The following is a 15,151-nucleotide window of genomic DNA, read 5'->3' as shown; positions in this document are numbered from 1 at the left end:
GCACTTACCAAAGGCATATCTCTGCATCCTTATTCTGTAACGTGGCGTGCATTGTGCTTGGGATCCCACTTTTCATTCACTATAAATAAGAAATGCAGTCAATTGATACTTATATATAATGGAAGTAGAGTAACCTATTGACAATCTAAGCTATATAAGCAATTATCTATATTGCAATAAAAATAATCAATATAAACAAAGCAAATATTAAATGGAGAAGATGGGATATACGGTATACCGTAAACAGAGAAATTGAACTGTACATGATGAAACAAATAAGGAATTTTGTAGATTTTAATATGTGTCTGGTAATACATAAATAAATATTAGGTCAATTCACTATATTAGAACCTTATTTAACCAACACCTGTACACAAAGTTACAAACCAATATTAGTTACCCATACGGAGTGTCACCATAAAAGATCTGGTAAACATAATCACTGCGCAACTTCATGTAGCCACAACCAAAACCAAGATTTTGCTCGTGTTTAACATTGAATTGGAAAACCAATATCTTTCCTTTGTTACTGAACTCAGGAATGCAGCAGAGATGGCATAATATCTGTAGTCCTTGCTGGTTTGGATACCTAATCAAACAAATCAGAGTTAACATGAGTATTTTAGAATCTAGCAAGTCTATGAGAAATCAAAAATCATCACAATTACAGATATTAATGTGATTCAAAAAGAATGAGTAAATTATCATTACCTTTGTCAGTAGCATCACCTTCCCATTTACTGGAAGTAAAGTTCCACTCCCCAGCCATGTTCTCATCCTTCTTCCAGTCAGATTTAACCCATCGATTTTCCCATCCATCTATAACAATCCAGAAATCCATTTTTCTTCTGACTCTCAGAACCACCATTTGAAACTCAACCATCTCCTGCAACTGCTTCATAACCAGCTTTCCTTCACACCAAGATACCACCAAACTCATTGAGTTTCGATTATTTCCTGCAATCTTCACCAAACTGCAGTTGCAACATCAACAGAGCTACCAACACGGATAATCCTAACTGCAATCCATACTTAGCACCTCATAGACAAGCCACAATCATTGCTTCAACCGCCATAACTTAGCTGCAACTCCACTTCCAACTACATCATTCCATTCAGGCTGTAACTTTCCGTTCTTCTCAGCTTCAATAGCACATCAACTGCATTTGAATCTGAAGCAAGCATGAACATTCAAACATACTCCCATTCAGTCACGGCAACAAACACTTCATTCAGTTTCTTCTCAAAACATCACCATCTTCATTTCCTTCGACACCATTTCAGAACCTTCTCAGCACTCAAGTTACAACCAGCAACCACCAGATCATATCTTGTTCAATTAACATCTCTATCCCTGAACTTGACAACATCAAACAAACTCACCATCACCACAACGACAATGAACAACAATCCTTCTTCATCCCTGATCTTCAATTACACAACACAACCAAAATCAGTATCATCATCTCTTAATTCACCTGACCTAAATCACCACTAGGACCCATCAACACAGTACCACCATCTCTCAAATCAATTGAAACAGTTTCTTCTTCAATTCTTGAATTCTCACAGTAAACATCCACCAACAACTAATCTCTTACAGATACTGGGGTTAAAACTCAAATCGAGTAAAACCCATCGATCTCAATATTCTTGTCAATACCAAATCGAACTCACTAACAACTTGGAAACCCCCCAAATCAATTTCAACTCCAGAAATCCATTTTATTCATCACTGATTCACAGCATCAGCTCATCCTCTAATCCCTCATCCATTTCAACTCGAACCCACTCTGTAAAATACTCACAAACTTCGCTCGAAACTTGATTTAAAAATGAACCCATCTCCGAAAGATTAAGATCTAAATCATCCTTTTCTCGCTTTCTTTTCTCTGTGCTCAAGACTTCATCTAATTTTCACCTTCGTTTTCACTACTTTTTCTGTGTATTGAAACCCTAATTTTTTGAAATCCATCTATCACTGAAACTCTAATTTATTATTCTCTCCGTCTCTCTTTGTACTGGACAAGCAAATATCATGGACACTCTGTTGGGATACCAACACACTCATTAGAACTTTGCAGATCCGTATGGGAGAAGCTTTGATCGACAAAAGAGAAAAGAAGAGAGAGAAGGCGGAGAAAAAAAAGAGATGAAGAAGAATGGGGAATAGTCGAGACTCGAGATACATGGGTAAGATAAAAAGGGGGAGGAAATATCCTCTGCCTGTTTCTGCTTCGGGTGGAAAAAATATCCAAGTGTGACCACCTAGTGTGACCAAGCGTGTGACTGGCACGCCTAAAAAAATATTCGTAACGGCTTAGCGCTGCTACGAATTTTTAAAAAATTAGTAACGACTGCAGCATGTTACGAATATTTTGTAACGGCTATTTGTAATGGGAAATTTGTAACGGCTCATAAGCCGTTAAGAATGCCTGTTACGAATCCGGGAATTTGGTATAGTGTTTAGGCGCGGCCAAACTAGGGTTTTGGCGTTGGGCCAAAGGTTACCATGCGTTGTTTGACGACCTTGGACGGCTAAGATTTGCATCTAAGATGGAAGGGTGGTCGTCACCGCACGCCTTCGTTTTGGCAGCCGCATAGGGAAGGCTGGCATGGTATGGTGCGGCAAGGTGGTTGGCATGCCATTGGCACATGTGGTGCGGCTGGCATGGCATGCCATTGGCGCAGTGATGCGGCTGGCATGGTTGGCATGCCTTGGCGCGGAGGTGCGGCTGGCATGGTTGGCATGCCTTGGCGCGGAAATGTGGCTGGCATGGTGTGCCATTGGAACAGTGGTGTGGCTGGCATGGTTGGCATACCTTGGCGCGGTGACGTGGCTGGCATGGTCTGCCATTGTCACAGTGGTGCAGCTGGCATGTTTCGCATGCCTTGGCGCGGTAGCATGAGAATTAGGGTTTGGCATAGATGATGTCAGTCAGTGTTAAGGGTTCTGCCGTGGAACATGACTCATGTAAAAGAAAATGGTACCCCGGTAATTCTTACGTAGGCATGCTGATTGATTCAATAAATGTGCTAATGGTCATAGTGACGTCATGTCAGATGTACAATTTTACAATTTTGACCCTAAGCTAAAAACCACCATCAACATCTTGATACACTTTCCAGAAATTGCCTAGCTGGAAAAGCTGAAAATTTTCGATCTTGACTTTAAATAAAGAGAGAAGCGTCATCTGTTCAGCAACCATGTTGCTGCATCTGATAGTAAGTCTCAACGTCCTAAATTGATTGATAAAAGGAATGAGAATTGCTTTAATTCGACTCTGTCACTGTTTATATAACAACTTAAGAAAACTCTTAGACAGAGTAAAAGAAAGTCTCAAAAGAAGGCCAGTCAATCAATAAAAGAGTTCAGAAAACTATGTTAGCGAAACTAGTTTAAAGTGTTATACAAGTGTCCACGATACTTCTATAAGTCCCAATATGGAGTTGAGTGAAATAACTAAAGCATGGATGGCTACTCTTGACTACAGTCCTGAGGATGATGTGTTTGATGGTTCTATTAATCTTTTTGCTGATAATCACGTCTGTCCTCCTAACAGTTCTGATTATTCCATGATAAACAATCTTACTTCTCCAGAAGTACTCCAACTGGAAAAGGAAGTCTTAATTAAAAAGATTGAAGATCTGGAATGCAACTGCCTAATTTAAAATTGGAGGTGATCAGTTGCAATTGTGATTCTTATAAGATATGTCGAACCTCTTCGATTATGCCTCTTAAAAATTGTCAGCAAATTCCTCCTATTTCTATATCATTTTTAAGTCACCCTGACGACAAGGATAGTATAGAAAACCACAAGAACATACCTAATCTTGTGATTTCCTCATATGAATATCAGGAACATATTAAAACATTTAGCACTAAGAAACAGGAGAAGCTCTTCTCAGACAAAAGTTGTTTGCAGAAGAAGAAAAACATATCTCATACAAAACCCTCGTTCTTTGTAAAAGAGATTTCAAAAAGACTGCATAGTTTGCGAAAATCAGCAATCAAGGTATCCAAAACTGTGCTAAAAGAAAGAAAGAATGATTTACACAACTCTTCTATCTTAAAAACAAGACAGAAACAAGAAATAATAAATACTTCATCCTCTCGTAAGAGGTCACTCGGTCATGTAGTGGATTGGAATAATTGCATCCTGTAATTCTGTGTTGATGATTTTTGTATATCCCTCTTAGATAAAAATCATAATCTTCAAGAGGGCTGTGACTTAATATTTCTGTCTTTGTTTCAATTTGGTTTAGCCTAGAACTGTTTATGTTTACAAACGTTTTCTCCTTTAAGAGAATTCACTTTCGATTCACAAAACAAGTTAATGAATTTACTTCCTTTAAACGAATGTAAAACATTGTTTCCTATCTTCACCCATACTCATACATAATCACAATAGAATTCATATGATTATGTCGATGTCTTATATACGGAGTTCAAAAGATAGATGTTATACTTCGTATTGTAATTCAATACTATGTCTGACTAAAGTATAATCATTCACAACTATGCAGTTATGTTTTCAACATGCACGACTTGAAAGATATGTTAGGGAATGAAACAGTTCAAGTCAAATATTACTAACCTCAAGTGGAAGGAGATGTCGTCGTTGTACCTCCTTACTTCTTCACATTTTTCAATTCTTCACGTAATACTTGTAATGTCGCATAACCTAATACTTTCAAGCTAACCTATACGAAGTTGACTCTAGTAAATAACAAGCGACTCTTTAAATGAGTTTTGGTTCACTAAAATATGACAACCATACTTGACATACCAACGCTTGGTGGGTTCAACCGAGCTATGCTCTAACAATGTCCACCTGGGAAAACACAAAAAATAATAACGAAAAGTAAAGAAAAAAAATTATGTATGACACAACTAATTACCATCAATGTCATTAAAAGCTTTCTTGATCTTCAGCAACGCATCCAACATGGTCTTTTCAGACATATGTTTCAGTCAGTCAAGGTTGCTATATGATTAATTAGAAACAAGGCACATCTTACGTATATTTTTCTTACATTAAATGGAAGTAAATAATCTTAATGATTTTGCACTCTTATTATACTGTTATGATAATAGTATTTTTTAGAGAGATGGGTTTAAAAAAAGGCATAGATCTAATCCAGGGACCATAAGTAAGCATTGAAAACAAGAGTAAACTTCTCTCCTCTAAATAAGATTTCATGTTATAGAATGACTTCATAACCAATAATGTTATATTTTGTGCACCTGGATGAGAGACACAATATCTGAAATGCGAAAGGGATATGCCAGTTTAGGATCGAATTTTAGGAATACAAGAATTTTTTTTATGTATTCATTCTTTCTAAGGGAAGCAATATCTAAAATGCGAAAGGGTAATTCAGTCTCAACGTAACTAAAAAAGGAAAAATATGTACAAGTACTAATATTTTGATTTAGCGTAAAATCATTGTACAATATTTTGATTTTCTTTCCTAGTTTTGTACTTTACGAAGTATTAGGATGAATGGGCTATGTTCTCCATTAATTTTATGTTCATTGGTCGTATCACAAAGATTTGATTGCAATGTAAAAACCGATATCAAGAGCAAGGAAATTACTTACAAGTAAAACTTTCCATTTTTTATTTGAACATATAATTGTGAATTTCAGTTTCCAAAAAGAATACTTTTCTCACATGAGCAATTATGTACATTAAACAATTTGTTTCAAAGAGATGTTACTTGGGTTAGGCGCGTGGAATACTAATCAGTTATTGATCCATGATATTTATTGTATTAGATAGATTTTAGACCTTTAAATGGATTTTCTAATTAGTAATATGAATGTAATACTGATCGATTTTTAATTAATCATGATATTTGATCTATGATATTCCCTCCGTCCCACTATTAAGTGACCTACATTATAACTAAATTTAATTATAATGTAGGTCACTTAATAGTGGGACGGAGGTAGTACTTCTTTATATGTAGTATAAAATTTCAAACTCCATTGTTGCATAACGATAAAATGTTAGAGTTTTGAATTGCATTCACTAACATTTTGAATTCCTGTTTCAATGGACTGTCTTATGGAACCACGTTTAGACTTTAGAGGCTCTAATTATAACGTTTTATTTAGATATCAAGTCGTAAGGGGCCTATAAGTGAATTTCACTGCCAACTTCTAGTGCCTTTCAGCTATATGGTGGGAAATTTTTATGGCCTATGGAAGTCCATAATTGAATTGAGTTACATTTCTGACATAACATAAATGGCTTGAGTTGGTTTCATTTAAGGACTATTGATTCAGGTGTCATAATACCCCATTTTTCGGATTTCATTTCAAAGTTCGGGTGGATTTGACTAGAAATCCACTAATTCTCGGTAGATAATCTAACATAATCATCCAGAAATTTATAAAACGCCCGTGCCATTACAGAACGGGTTAAAATCTAGTATATATATATATTATACAGTGTCCATGCTATATGTATTTGGGTAAACATATGCCTTACCAGCCATGTTAACGTCCATATGTCCAACTTGAAGAACTATTATGTCTTTTTCTAGAATTTCTGTATTTTTCATAAAAAGAGAGTAAACCTCTTAATTACTTTTAATGGCGGTTACTTATTCACTAAACCTCAACTACAGCGTCCACTACAACTACTTACTTGGATAAGTTCTAACAAAGTTAATTTTCGGGTAGGTAAGGTGTCTTTACTAATATTTTTCTTCTTTTTTAAATCTCTAATCAAATATTTTAGATAGATGATATAAATTACCTTCAAATTACCACGGGTCATTTATTAGTTAATTTTTAGTTGAGATGCTTAAGATCTAAATTTTGTTTCTATATTATATTCTATGAAAAAGCGGGGGTCTAACAACCTCACCCAATATTTTGTTTATCAATCTATATGGAATAACTCCAATATACTTTCAAGAGAATCAACTAGATAGTCAGACTCAATCTTTAGAAAAGTATATCAAAGAGTTATATCTTCGTTTCTTAATGTAATCAGCAAATCAAACAGATAAAAATCCACGAGCTGATTATTATAAAAAACAACTTGGACATTATCACAAACCAATATCCAAGTGTCAATCAATTCAATCAACAACCCAAGGGTCGGATTCAAGAACTGATTGAACTTACTCACAACCTGTGATATTTCAATTATATAGAAAATAAAACGCGGAAAAGAAATAACACATACACCAGAAATTTTGTTAACGAGGAAACTGCAAATGCAGAAAAATCCTGTGGCCTAATCCATATTTGAACACCACACTATATTAAGCCGATACAGGCACTAGCCTACTACAAGTTAACTTCGGACTTGAATGTAGTTGATCCCTAACCAATCACACACTGATTAAGGTACATTTGTGCTCCTTACGTCTCTGAATCCCTGCAGGACTCTACGCACTTGATTCCCTTAGCTGATCTTACTCACAACTAACAGTTGCTACGACCTAAAGTCGAAGACTTGATAAATAAATCCGTCTCACACAGAAAAGTCTATATCGATAGTTAAATCCGTCTCCCACAGAAATACCTATAAGGTTTTGTTCCGTATTTTCATAAATCAAGGTGCACATGAACCAATTGATAAACCAGACTTATATTCCCGAAGAACATCCAAGTATTATCAATCACCTCACAATAATCTTAATCGTATGGAAGCGAAACAAGATATTGTGGAATCACAAACGATGAGACGAAGATGTTTGTGACTTCTTTTTATCTTACCTATTGGAGATAAACTCGAGCAAATCTTAGAGAAGATAGTTTTCAATCACGATAGTATAAAGTACGATCAAAACATGCAACTACAGAGAAAATAGATGGGTCTGGATTCACAATCCCAATAAAGTCTTCAAGTCGTTAACCTATAATGGTTTTAGGAAAAACCTAGGTTAAAGGAGAATCGACTCTAGTCGCAACTAGTATCACACAGGAGGTGTGGGGATTAGGTTTCCAAGTTGCTAGAGTTCTCCTTATATAGTCTTCAAATCAGGGTTAGATAGCTTTGGAACAAAGCAATCAATATTTGCCGTTAGATGAAACCTGATCTATGAGCCAAGCTAAGTTTGCTTGAAACCAAAGCAATAAATCTCCACCGTTAGATGGATTCTCAAGTATCTCAAAGATCAAGGTGATGTAGGAAATCGATTGTAATAGACAAAGTCTAGTAAACCTAAAAATACGGTCTTATGACTCCCGAAGAGAAGCCTAGATTATTATTCACCTCACAAGTATAAACTTATAGAATTACAAAGTCTAAGACGAAGAAACTTTGTGATTTCTATCTATTTTGTTTGTTGGAGCAAGCTCGAAAATCAAAACAAGATTAGGATACACGAACTATCAAGATAACGATATTTGTACCTGGCTTCATGAATCCCTAGGTGAAGTCTTTTTAGTCACTAAATAAGGGTTTGAAGGAGGATGATAGACACATTTCAGGGTTTGAAGGAGGATGATATATGACTTTGGAAGGTGACAATCCTTTTTGAGGTATTCGATGTCTAGCTAAAGACTTTAAATTTAGCATTTCCTGGGAGGTACTCATGCTTACGGTAATATGCTTCCTTATTTCTTTTTCCATCCATCAAGTGGTAACAGTTTCTTATTGTTCATACTTTTAATTTCATCTTTAGAACATTGAGTACAATGTTAGATTTAAGTTTGGGGGTGGGGAAGAAACTTTTTGTTAGATCTTAGCTGCAACAAATAAACTCAGAGCCTAGAAATTTATGATTATTAAGGTTGGCACTAACCAATCTAAGTGGATGGGAACATCTTAGTTATAGGAGTTGAGGAACCAATCTGATTATATGGAAACATCTAAAGAGTCTATTCATAAAAGCACAAAGCTCAGGTGTTAGAATTAAAAAAAAAAACATGGTAGTTTCGTCATATCTCGTTGAATCCTAATCCTTCTATTTTTATTTTTAAGTGATTTGGTGGGGCACACAATTCAAGTTGTTACCTTTGCTAGGGTGGAATAGAGTGATTGAGATACACAAAAAAAAAGAAAAAAGAAAGAGACCATACCATTAGACCAACCGGAATAAATTCAATAAAGTCGACCACTGGTGCCCTTGTATATGCCAGTTGTGTTGACCTAAAGTTAGGTTTATCGACCACTGGTCCCCTTGTATATGCCAGTTGTGTTGATATTAGTCAGACCAGTATCTCAGTCCATTAGGATAGGTTCACCTTGGCAGAGGCCTTCAGACATATATGGGAAACACCGTTCACTTTTAACCATCTCTTTATCCATCTTCTTAATCTTTCCATGTGATTGGTTGACTCTGGTTATGATGTACGGAAACTATCTGAGTAGAGCTCGGTCACTTATATATGAATTTTAGTATGTTGAGTGCAAACTCGTGTACAACAATTGGAATTTCTCATCAGGGTACTTCCTCCTATAGTCAATGAGAGTATGCCAAACAAGGAGATTCTTTAGTGCCTTCCAAGGTTCTGCGTAGATAGCTAGGGTTTGGAGTAAAGGTTTTGTGGGTACATCTCTGGTAAACCCTCCGGAGAGAACACTCCGCCGCTAGGGCCACCTAGCGGTTTAACGGCTTGCTGCACGTGCTAAGTGTAGTCATTTTCATTTTTTTTGCTCGAGGACTAGCAAATAATAAGTTTGGGGGTATTTGATAGACACATTTTTGTGTCTGAATTGTCCTCAATGTCTCTATTGCTAATGCTTGATTTTGTACTTATTATGGTGTTTTTATGTTTGTGTAGGTGTTTTTGGAGAAATACACTTGTGTGGAAAAAGTTGCTCAAAAAGTGTTATTTGGACCCCTGGAGGACATTTGCTATACGGATCCCAGATTTGGCTAAGGGACACCCAAGGTTATGCGTAGCCCAAATTCATCCTCAGCACCCATCTGATATTCGTACCCCAGAAAAAGATAGGGGCACTTCATCTTCAACATTTCAAAAATAAAAATGGCGGGAAAATATTCACTTCACTCGCAGATTTTTCGATCGGATTTTGGAGGAGTTTTTGTGCGATTCAATCGCTGAAACTTCATGGGTAGTTGTGATATGTCCTAACAGAGATGGTATGGGTGTTTGTTTCGATCAAATTTGACTGGATAACTTGGTTTAATCCAAACAGGGAGTTGGAGGAAAAACATGAGCTTGCACGAGTTGTGAGGAATTTAAACGTGTTCTTCTCATGTTTGATGACTCAAGCAACACTTTGGACCTTGACAAAGATAAATAAGGAGATTTTGCAGATGTAGAAACGCGTGAGAAGCTAAATCAGGGAAGAAAATATTCCCAGAATATTTTATTTACTGCCCGAGTTCAATGAAGAATATTGAGAATTATGGCGTGATTAAATGAGGCCGAGGAGTATAAATAGATTGCTGGGATCATAGAGAATGAGAACGGAGAGTTTGGGGTCGAGAGGAGAGCTCAGGAGGCGTGAATCAAGAGTTTTCAGAACTCTGTTTCTTCTGCTGCACCAAGAACATGAAGAACAAAAGACCACCAGAGGCATTCATTTATCAACAATGACAACGACATCCGCACGAGGGTTGCAGAGTTACAACAACAACAGTTCTTTTCTATCGTTCTTTGTAACAGTGTTTTGCAATAATTATAAACGTTGCAAACACCCAATTTTCATCATTTTCTCCATTTCATCATTTGTACACTTACTTTTAGCAATGAAATCAACTTTTGAGCGTGTTTCCAACATCATGATGAGCTAAACCCAATCCTTGGGGCTGTGGAGGAAGCCATTGTTTCGGTAAAAGTGATATATTTCTATTAATTAATTACAACAATTCTATTATGATTTTTGCATTGAACTGAAAATTATTTATATGATTTTGATTAGTTAGGTGTATTTTCTCTTGATAGAATATGCTTGCTTTAGGGTTTTGATATTCTATGCTTGGATTAACATCTATTCTTTTGGAAATCTACATGTCTAGACAATACTATTAGAATCAATTTGAATGTTGAGTTTCATAATTATTGTTTTATTAAATCATTAATATCAACAAATGGTGGAACCCTAGCGCTATTCTCTCCATAATTTTCACAACATCTTTTTAATTTAGTTCGCTATTTTTATTTATTAAAAAAATATAAAAATCCGCTTTCACAAGTCTTGAACGAATCATATTACTACAACAACTTTGAAAATACATCAGAGGACAACTCTAGTTTACAACTAGGACACACGAGAATAGTGTCAAGGATTCAAAGATCCCAGTTGTTTGAGGTTCTCCTTATATAAACTTTCAAGATCAAGTTTGCTTTAGATTTAATCTAACGTAGCTTTGGAATTAAGCAATCAATAATCATTGTTAGATGAAAAACTTGACTTGAGATTAACATAATAGAATATACACCCTGGTTAGCCAAACCGTGTATAATGCTTGGTTCGTAAAAGTTAGCCGAAATTAACCAATCGAACAAGAAGCTTAACAATTTTCATATAACACTTTAAGAATTTTCTTGAATCACAAATGTGATCAATCATGTCTATATGTGTTCTTAGAGAGTTATCCAAATGCCGATCATCTCATAGAAATAATTATGATGCATCTGAAAATATTCGACAGGGTAAGTACGTGTACCGAGTATGTGTATTGTATTTGTTTGTGAATATTCTTGTCACAGTACTTTTACCAGGTATGTGTACCCTTAAGAACAATTTCAGGAACTCATAAATCTTTTATGGTATGCGTAATGGGTATACCTACCTTTACGGTTTTGAAACAACAAATCTTTTCCGTTTTTTTATATTAGGTACGCGTACCTTCCTAGTTCACGAGTCCACATACTTTTTATGGTATGGATACCGGGTATGCTTACCAAAAAGTCGCTGCCGAACTATAGATACGCTGGTATGCGTACAAGGTACATGTACTGCGGCTTTGGACTTATAACAGTTCTCCCAGCATGTGAACTGATATGCATACTGTCATGTATCCAGATTTACAGTAGTTTTATATCTCTCTAATAATCAATATGAAACATTCCCGAATAACATCAATGACACAATATCACTGTTCCAGGATATTCTTAAATGATTAAATGTTGAATCAAAATTAGGTCATAAACAATAAATATTCTTAACCAAATTCATCAAGTATGAATAAATGCTCTTAAGCTTAGCATATTTCGAGAATGATATTCAAGATAAACTTGACTCATAATTTCTGTTATGCGTGTACTGTATAATTTAGTCATGTAACAATGTTTCATTGATAGAAAGGTGAAAACTTGAGAAATGGGTGGTTCAGTCTTCACTTACCTTTGTTGAAGAAGTTCTCTAGAGCTCATGTTGATCTTCGCTAGTGATATCCGATTCTTAACGTCACACTTCTATCCTAATTCGAGACTTGACTAAATGTAGACTAGAAATCAAGATATAGTATTGAAAACTAAATTTGACAACAAGCTTGAGATGGCAACACTTGTGAGTTCGACCGAGCAAATGCTCTGACATGAAAAGTTATGAATGGACAACACTTGCTATTATGAGTGCTTTGTACACAGACACGTGAAATTTTGGAGCTTGAATTGAAGTAATAATTTGAATGATATTGTTATCCATTCATAGGTTAATATGAATTGGTCAGTAAAAGTCTGCGCATTAGAGTATTTTGATAGGTTTTTGGAGTAGTCCGGTGGTAAAGAGTAGGCAATTGGCTCCACTAACATGTTCCAAGAAGAACATATTTTATTTTGGAAATAAGAGCATGCTACTGATCCCACGAAACATAGAATTATCAATCCCATGATTTTAAAGGAGAATTTCATTTTTAGGAGCTGTCAGTTTAAAGTGAAGTTATGCAGGTGTTAATATCTTGTAATTGCAAAAGGCACATATGACCTTTGTTTTTTTGTTTCAACTCCATCCAATAGATTTGGATTTAGATGAAATATTTTGTTGTTAGAGAAGATGGCGGGAGAGTGGAGAAAACCATCTGGTTTGAGAAGATTACTAGCGTGAATTTATGATATATATCCAAAAGCACCTCATATGATGTATCCTTATCAAGATATTTCCCTCGGGGAATTGGTTAAGGTTTCTCTCAGAATTTTGTTACTCTAGGTTTGTTTTTTATCCTTCCTTAATACAACTGATAGAGTGTAGTTTCTGATGAAAAACTTCCAAGTGAGTTGTTTTCGTTTTTTCCTTTTCTGGAAGAATTGGTGAAGAAGATAACGGTTGATGAAGATTTAATGAACAACAAAACTGCTGCAAGGTATAATTTCTCTAACTCTAATTCTTTTCATCTATATATTTTTTTATTTGTTTTTTTTAATGCTCAATTTTGAATGAGGGTTTTTCTTTTTTTTTTTTGACTTTTTAAACAACTCTGCTACATGAGACGCTAAGTAACAGCTGAATAAAAAACCAAAATTACGTGGTGCCGACACGTTGGAGTGAAGTTTGCCTTTTGTTTACCGAGTCACTAATAGAAAAAAATATAATAAAAAAAAACTTAACTTCTATTCTCTTTTGATCAGTGACAAGCCTAATATCAAAATAAAGTCACCGCTTTAATTTTTCCTTATGAAGTTGAGAAATTTAATGCAAAATCAAATTTACATCAGGATTGAAGAAAATTACAGTTGGAAAAAATCTATTCGAAGAAAAATAGATTACTCACTTCTGAATCTCCACCCAAGGAACAACAATAAGAAAAGAAATTTGTTCATGGGATCTTAATCGAGTTGGTGGGTCAAATTTATATCCTTGTTAGAGAAATCAAAAGGTAACTATAGAGGATAGAACTGGAGGAGGAGATCAAAGAGAAAAAGGAGGAGATAAGTCATTCTTCACATCTTCTTTAAATTTACTAAGACAATCAAGCAGTATAGGTCTGTTGAGATTTCATTTACTGGTGGTTATTATGGATCGATACAACTATATCTAATTCAATAGGTCATATACAACTGCGAGAAGAAGTTATTAAGATTAAGAAGTAAATTTGACATTGTTAATCATAGAATTTCTTAACTTTATTTTAAATTTCAATCTGGATATAAAAAATGATTCTGACTTAAAAAATCAATGCGACTTAGAAGCGATTTAAGGGGTGGTGGTGGGGGATGTGATTTAAGGAGGATGATGAGCATAGTTGTTTTTTCAACTAATCCATCTTCTTTACGTACAGATAAAAAAAATCTCAAGGTTTAGTGTGTTTTCTTTTTCTCTTAAGATAATGACATGGTAAATAAAAAAAAAGACTCTATTCACCACATCACCGCCACGTCAAATTCTGTTGTTATTCTGTCTGTATAGCATTTCGTATTTTTAAATTATTATTTTTTATTTATTTTTATCGATCCTAAAATTTGGGTTTAGGTTGGGTTTTTTTCCAAGTACATTTAACATTTAGGTTCGTTGAATAAAAAATTGATTGATATGTTATATTCTCAATCTCTACAGCGGATGGAATTTTGTCTTTAGATTAATGGGTTCCACAATTGAATTTTCTCTCATAATGCTTGGTTACTTCATGGCCTGATAATCTACGAAGTGTGTATAAGAAGAACTTTGGCTCTGTCTGTGGGGTTCAATATTCCGTTGTACACCTTTTCTAGTTGAGATTGTTTTTCTTGCTATTATGAGTCTTTGTACATAGACAACAAAGAATTCTTTCAATCTTCAGTTAACATCCACTTGAAATTTTTGAGCTTGAATTGGAGTTATAATTTGAATGATATTGTTGTGTATTTATTGATATCTTGTTTAGTGTGACCGCTAACTGGAGTAGGAAATGAAGTGACAAACTCATTGTTTATATTCAGTAGATGTTTTATCTTTGGCTTTTTCTGACTCATTAAATAGATGTAGATTAACTAATCTTCCAAAGAAATATGGTTTAGTTGTGATGATGCCATTGGTGCGATGTGGTTTAATTGGAGGTTATTCTTATATTAGAATATCAATGGGATATATAAAAATACTCTTATGTGGAGGTTATTCTTATGTGGAGGTTATTCTTATATTTTCAAAGGTCAAGATTTATTGTACAAGCAGTCAGGTAGTCATATTTGTAAATATAACAAGCAACTACTTTCTTGGAGGCATATTAGTTCATTAACTTCTCTGTTATCAGCCAATCTAAACAACAATACTACAAGTATTTCAAAGGAATT

The 15,151-nt window shown here is 35.0% G+C and overlaps 1 protein-coding gene across 1 annotated transcript; it reads right to left on the bottom strand.

The window, feature by feature from the left end:
• Positions 1-264: 264 nt before the first annotated feature.
• LOC113336675 (calreticulin-like) lies at positions 265-2,177 on the bottom strand. The gene is made up of 2 exons (XM_026582318.1): positions 712-2,177; positions 265-589 (listed from the first exon to the last, which is right to left on the bottom strand). Exons 1-2 carry the CDS (start codon positions 938-940, stop codon positions 453-455), a joined length of 366 nt encoding a protein of 121 aa, XP_026438103.1. The 5' UTR covers positions 941-2,177; the 3' UTR covers positions 265-452.
• Positions 2,178-15,151: the final 12,974 nt, after the last annotated feature.

Source organism: Papaver somniferum, unplaced genomic scaffold, assembly GCF_003573695.1.
Source record: "Papaver somniferum cultivar HN1 unplaced genomic scaffold, ASM357369v1 unplaced-scaffold_154, whole genome shotgun sequence".
Taxonomy (NCBI): domain Eukaryota; kingdom Viridiplantae; phylum Streptophyta; class Magnoliopsida; order Ranunculales; family Papaveraceae; genus Papaver; species Papaver somniferum.
This window is presented reverse-complemented; position numbering and strand designations above follow the sequence as displayed.